The sequence below is a fragment of the Vicugna pacos genome, chromosome 3 (genome assembly GCF_048564905.1).
Source record: "Vicugna pacos chromosome 3, VicPac4, whole genome shotgun sequence".
In the NCBI taxonomy this organism is placed as follows: Eukaryota; Metazoa; Chordata; class Mammalia; order Artiodactyla; family Camelidae; genus Vicugna; species Vicugna pacos.
In genome coordinates this window covers 33,165,073-33,172,188 of record NC_132989.1, presented here as the reverse complement: position 1 = coordinate 33,172,188, position 7,116 = coordinate 33,165,073, and the positions used below count along the sequence as shown (strand labels likewise).

The following is a 7,116-nucleotide window of genomic DNA, read 5'->3' as shown; positions in this document are numbered from 1 at the left end:
ACTAGAGAAGGGATCTGGAGGCTGAAGGCATCAGTAATATCCCCAAGAACTGATAGCTAAAGAGACAGTTTCCAAGTCCTCAGGTCACCCAGAGCCTTCGCCACCCTGCCCAGCCAGGCTTCTGCAGTTAGGGGGTCATTGATGATCAGATAGGAAAAAAACGGGGGGGGGGTGGACAGAGAGCAGCCTGACCAGACCAACTCAAATGGAATTTCTGTAAACGTTTTTCTTTTACTTATTTTCTAGAGTCATGTGAGTCAATTTTGGAGCAAGCAGGTTACAAAAGATGCTTTTGTTCTCTCAGCCAAATAAACAAGCTAGTAAGCAGAGACGTAATAAGAAAACTTTGGAAAGGACTTGCATCTCCAAAATGTTTGAGGTTATTTAGAAGGGTAGGTATTTTCTTTTACACACACACACAGACACACACACACAATGTCAACTGAAAAAAAAATGCACAACCTAAAAGTTGAGAATTATGTTTTATTTGGCAGACATACTAAGGACTTAAGCCCAGAAGACAGCCTCTCAGATAGATCTGAGGGACTGTCCTGAAGAGGTATGGGAGAAGCCAGGATATACAGGAGTCATTGAAAACAAAAAACAAAAAACCAGGTAGTTGGAACATCAAAACATTAATTAAAGAAAACCAGACATCTCATGTTAATTAATTCGGCACTTTTCTATATATGGGAAGATGCAAGAGCCTGGGCTTACTGAAAGCATTCCTTTGATAAGCACCTTAACTACCTTAGGGCCAGTACCTTGTTTTTCTTCATCCTGAATCCCCTCAAGATGCACACTTGGGGAGGCTGCAGTGGCTGATGGCTTGATGGCTGCAACACCCTTTGTTTACTCATATGGAAGGCGATATTATTCCTTCACAACGTAAATATTATGGTTGCATATTCCTTGTAATTATCCTTAAATAAAAAATTAATTTTAAAAGAAAAAAACGAAGGTACCCCCAGAGCATAGAGTCAGTAATTTTTCCCCCGCCATGTCAGGTTCAGCTATAGATACTTGTAATTGTTTTAAAATTAGGCTTCCAACAATAAGATTTTATATTAGTTATTCTCATTCTCAACTACTTTGTAGCAAATCAGAAATCTACCAACACATACATTATTTGCTATTGTAGGGGAGCAAAATTTTCCACCCCAAAATTATCTCTTTGACATGCAGATTACTTCAAGCTAAAAACAATCAAGCTCAAAAGGCTCTGACCTTTCCCATAAGAGCCTAAAAAATTCAGACAGAGGACCTGTCCCAGGAAGGGAGCTATCACTATAGATAACTACAGTGTAATATGAACTCCCTGTATAAGCAAGGAGGAACATAGCGAAGTCTATTTGTTACAATTCCTCTCTGTGTCCCATTGTTTCTATATGGCCCAGCAGACTTTTTTTTGTTTGTTTTTAACCAAACATTTGCTCTTTTCCTTCTTCCTGTAAATTGCCTTCCTTCTCTTTGAAGTCCCAAACCCCTGACCCCTTCTCCTGTCTCAGGTGACATATAGGCATCAATTGCGTAATTTGTCCTTGGGCCCTCTGTACGCAGTTAATTAAATTTGGTTTTCTCAACTGTTAATCTATGTTGCATCAGTTTAACTCTTAGACCAGCTGGAAGAACCTAGACAGTCAGAGGAAAAGTTTTTTTCTCCTCCCTCACTATAGTAAGTGGATGTTTAGAATAATGCCTGGAAGATGGTAGCTAACAAAGTTCCTTAAATTAGTAAGTGGTGCTTCAAATACAAACCTTAAGACAAAACCAGCAAGGCAGGAAGAAGAGGCATTGTTTTATGGGTTGGGTGCCTAGGAAGTAAGATGCTGGTGAGGTTTGAGGACTGCTTCTCCATCCTTGCTCTGCCCCTACCTAGGAAGGATTAACCAGGCAACTACTTGATTACTTTTGTTACTAAACTGACCTATTGTTTAAGCCCTGACAGGCAGCCCTCAATGAGGCTACATCCTCTTTGAATAATTTAGGCTGAGGCACAGGCCAGACCTCACGGTGCATCTGTGCAAGAGAGCCTCACTTAGTCGTATCGTTTCCTTTATCTACAGCTGGTTGCCCATTTATCAAGTCTAGTTACCGTCCGAGTAGAGAGGAGCGGGGAAAAAAGCCCAGTTTACCAGGGCTTTCTATACGGCGCCTGGATAGGCAAATGTTTCACCTGCTTGGCCAATTAGCTTCCTCTCCCAGAAAGACTAGTTCAACAGGTTTCCTTTTTCTCTTCCTCTCCCCTCCCGGGTTGGGGAAAGAGGCTGTCATTTCGCTTCGACCCTCCTCTTCCCTCCCTCGCGGCTCTGCCCCGCTCGCTTTCGGACCAATCGCGCCGGCTCGAACGTGTCCAGGTTGGCGGCCCGCGGCGCGGGCGGCCCGGATGCGCCGAGCCCCCAGGGCGCAGGGGAGGGCGCGGCGGGCGGGCTGGGCCTGCGCCCCGGACGGTGGGAGCCGGGGGAGCGGGAGGAGGAGGCTGTCTGCGCGCCCGGGTCTGAAGGTGCCCTCCGGACGCTGCCCTGATGACTGAACTACAGCAAGATGTGGACGACGCAAAGTCTGCCAAAGTGCTCGGCAAGAGAGAGAGCAGAGTTGGCTCAGCCCAGTAAGTATCCTCCTCCGGATCCCATCCGGGACGGTAGGACGCGCGCTACCCAAACTGCTCTGCCAGGAACGAGTTGGGAGTGGAAACGGTTTTCTGGAACTTTAACATTGACAGCCTTGGGGCTTGAACTCTTTCTGTGGCGCCTGGTCTCTTTTTCCCTACTTCTTCTAGTAGAGAAAAGACACGGACTGCAGCGTTTCAGGAATGCCCTGCCGCTTGCAGTCCGGTGGGGATGTGAACTTTTTGAGCCGAGAGCACGATTGTTTAATTATAATTCCCAAGGGTGGTCTGGGGCGACCTTTCAGATCTCCAAGCCATATCAAGAAACAGAGCGCTTATCATTTGTTTTACTTGTCTTTCTTCCTAATGACGTGTGTAAAGATGCAGCTGCCCTGTATACGTCATGTGGTCATTTGCTTCACAACGATGCACATTTTGTTATTTAATTAGAGCCTGAGGGTGTTTTCACCTTTCCCTTTTCACTGTTTTCCCTCGAGAGAGGAAAAGTAGTGGAAAACATGAAATATGCTTTATCTTTCGTCTTCGAAGACTGCCTGCCTTTATTGGGTACTTAACACAGACTTACACACTTTTTTTTTTTTTGAGAGGGTGTAGGCTGGAGTAGGGGAGCACAGGGAACATATAATAAAATAAAACACATCAAATATTGGGTTGACTGTCCTCTTAAAAGATTCGTGTGTGTGATAGGATTTGCACATTGTTTGACCTGTAAACGCTTCTGGTTTAGCAAACTGAAAACTCAAATATTTGATCCCAAGGATTAGCTTCCTATAATAAAACCTATTTACCATACGTACTTTTTTTAAAAATCTGGAAGTATGATTATTTACGTGGTTGTTAGTCCCAAACTCTTCTTTTAAAAAGGAAAGGAATCTTTATTTGCTTATTTTCTGTATCACTATAACATTAAATGAGATTAAGATGAACATCTAAATAAGTTCAATTTTAATTTTTATGGTACCAAGCTGTTGGGTATCTAAAATGCTTTCTTGATACTAGTATGTAAAGATGACAAATGTATTAATAGTAAAGATTCAGTCCCCATCATTCATTGTTTCAGCATTTATTGGAATACCTACTATTTGTTCCATAATGGTGGGGAATACAGGAATGAGTGTGATTTGGTATCTGTCTTCTGTAACCCAAGAACAGTGTTGAGGAGAGGCACACATATGTGTTACAGCTTTTCGAGGGACATTGGTGGCCAGTGCCCCATTAAACATACAAACAAGGGATTATAAAAAGTTTGGCCTGTAACTGAATCATCGCCACAGTTAGGATGTTTATCCATTCAGCAGTCTTTTGTTAATTGGGTTTTTTGTTTTTCCCTGCAAAGTGGGAATTCCCAGGCCTACTGAAGTTGCTTCTGATTCAGTCTAAGGATTTTAGGTGCTCTTTTCTTCTGAGCTCTTAAACTCTTGCTTTGGTAACAGAGTAAAAATAATTTAAAGACACAGGTGAATACATTATCACAGTGATATATTGGTTTGATAATTCCAACTTTGAAATCATGTTGAGTCGCAACATTTTTATGCTTGGAAACTCAGTGTAATAACTTCTCTGTTTTGAATTTCATATCTTAGATTAATTATCACTAAGCTCAAAGTTATTGAAGTCAGAGTGTCCCAATGAACATTTTCTTCAAGCATGTTAGAGTGGCTTGCTCCTCCCCAACCCGTGCATCTGTAACTAGGCCCTATCACCATGTAGGCCCTGTCACCTGGAACCTTAGCCTCTTAATTAATAACAGCTGCCATTTGTGGGGAATGCTTGCTTTGTGGCAGGCGGTTGCTCAATACATTGCATTCATTTTCATACAGAATCAGGTAATACTATCACTATCCCCATTTTACAAATAAGACCACTGAAACTGAGAAGTTAAGCAACTAGGCAGGCAGAGACAGAGAGCAGCTCAGCTTCAAGTCCAGGACTCCTAACTCTAGAGCCTGAACTTGAATCTTTATCTGTACTTCTATACTCTAGAATCTATGATGGCCCTCCATGGCCTTCTCTAAAAAGCAAGCTCGTCTGCCAAGAATTTAAGACCCTTACTGATCTGGACCCACATGGACCACTTCAACCTCATTTCCCAAATACCAGTCAGCATGCACAACTTCTATAGCCAAGCTGTCACACTAGCCACCCCATAATTCAGAGGTGATAATGAGAAGAGTAAGGAACAAGTGTCCCAAACATAGTACTGAATAAGGTTCCCTCCCTCTTCCTTCTCGTCTCTGTTACTTTGTTCAGCAGTTCCCTTTCTTCTTTCTCCCGATAAACTTCGAAAATCAACTCAAGCTTTCCTTCATTTAAAGCCTCTCCTGGAGGGGTGGATATAGCTCAGTGGTAGAGCTGATGCTTAGCATGCACGAGGTCCTGGCTTCAATCCCCAGTACCTCTGTTTAAAAAAAAAACAAAAAAGCAAACAAACAAAAAACAACAACTTTCTGGGAAAAAAAATAAAATAAAATAAAGCCTCTCCTTATCATTGGCCACACTCTTCTTTCTTATCAGTGCTCACCTTGTATGTACATGGTCAGCCCAGGGAATTTTGCTGCTACTGTTATTACTATTAATTAACAGTGAATGTTTATGTAACGTTTAGTATGTACAAAGCACTGCTTTAAGTTGTTAACATATATTAACTCACACCCTAGATCAGTGTGTATTAGTTAACTTTCCCTAAAATAGATTACCAACTCTGATCACATTTTTTCTCAATGAATTTCTCAAAGGGTCCAACAGATAATCACTTTGAATAACTATCTGTTGATGAGCTGTGGAAGCTGACACCCCCCCCAAACTCCCTAATTAAGGTATTTAATATGCTTATAGCTGATTTTCAGTTTCACTATCTCAGGGGAAATTTTACTCTTAAAATTTCTAAATCAGATTTTCTATCAGTAGCAGTAGAGCTTACTTGCCTAAGAGCTGTGGCTTATTTATTCATCTTTGTGCTAGAAGTGAGAGTGCACATTTACTCACCACCAAAATACATATTTGATTTAAAAAATAACCCCCTTTTAATCAAGAATTGGTAGTTTAGTTGAATATTTCCTTTTGAGATCCTGGTTTTCCCCCACTTTATCTTTCTCATTTTTAATTTTATGTTTGCAATGCATAGACTTTTCTAATATAACCTAACTTTTTTGACACACATTTTATGAGATACACTTTAAAAGTCTTAAAGTCTCTGGCAGATCTAACTTAGTAATGGCCTGGTTACTTGTATTTGCATGACTTTCAGAAAATACCTAACATTAATGCTGATATATTTCTGGGCAATTGATTCATATTTTAAGTAATAAATTACATCACATGTAACTGGTAATGCAATTTGAATTTTAAACATTTAAATTTCAATAACTTGGGACATAAGAATTCTAGAAATGTGTTCAATTTCATATACATATGGAGAAAGAGAGGGTGAATGTGGGTAACATAAGCAATTTACCTTAAAAGGAAGCTCTCTGGGGTTATCAAGAAGTAATAATGATACTAGGGACATATTTTGACTTTAAATAGTGAATTCAAGTAAAAACATTACCTGCAATGGCAGCATTTATCATCGAACTATGCTGTCTTTGTGCATATTGAGGATACTTGACAAACAGAATTAAGGGTTACAGCTGGAAACTGATCTAGCATTGGAAGCAAGAGGAGCAAAGATGAATAATTATTGAATATAGCTCAATCTCTTAGAGCTTGCTTAACTCCAAACATTGAAAGTGCCTATCTAGGAAAAAGAAGTCTCTCTGTATTATCTATCTTTCTGTACATATAGGTGTATACTTTTCTCTTTTTTTTTTAAATTCAAATTTCCAGGTCACCAAATCTGACAGGTTAGCCAGTGTGCTTCTAAATATAAAGTTTGGGAAAGGAAGACAAAATTCTAACATGTTAGAAAATATTAAGATTAAAGGAAAACAATCAATTGAGGAGTTTGAAAAAATGGAGAAAAATAAACAATGTTCCCTGGTCTAAAATGTTTTGAAAAGGAATTTAATGAACCAAATCAGCTCCATGGCTAGAGGGTAGTACCACTAAAAGTTACCAATTTCCAAGGTACTGGTAATTTTTAACCTTTTTATGTACCAAGGCAGTACATAAAGAGGTTAAAAATGAAGGTTCTAGGAAACCAGGATATGAAATAAATTTGACTTTCCTATCTCCTAAAAGTGTGACCCTGGCGAGTGACTTAGCACCTCTAAATCTCAGCTTCATTATCTGTAAAGAATGATAAAGTCAGTTGTTTCACAGAGGCTTGTTTTGAAGTTTAAATGGGAAGTGTAAGAAATGCACTTCACCTTGTGCCTGACATTGTCAGCTCTCCATGAGCCATAGCTGTGGCGGTCCTCACTGTTGAAGTTCTGGGATGTGCTATGGGGTGGGCATGGGAGGGTGATATAAAATGTAACAAAACGGAATTCAAAAGGCCTAACTCTTACAGTAGCAGGCACCAGTGTTTTATTAAGTGAGCCTCCGTT

General features: G+C 40.3%; 1 protein-coding gene across 2 annotated transcripts in view; it reads left to right on the top strand.

The window, feature by feature from the left end:
- The first annotated feature begins 2,068 nt into the window (after window positions 1-2,068).
- The window catches only part of GRAMD2B (GRAM domain containing 2B), a 55,802-nt gene continuing 50,754 nt past the window's right edge, over window positions 2,069-7,116 (top strand). Inside the window, exon 1 of one of the 2 annotated variants that reach the window (XM_006213891.4) lies at window positions 2,069-2,608. In XM_006213891.4, the coding sequence (XP_006213953.1) occupies window positions 2,526-2,608 (83 nt within the window). In that variant the 5' untranslated portion in view covers window positions 2,069-2,525. The remainder of the gene's footprint in view (window positions 2,609-7,116) is intronic. The other variant, XM_015247653.3, reaches the window with a different exon arrangement.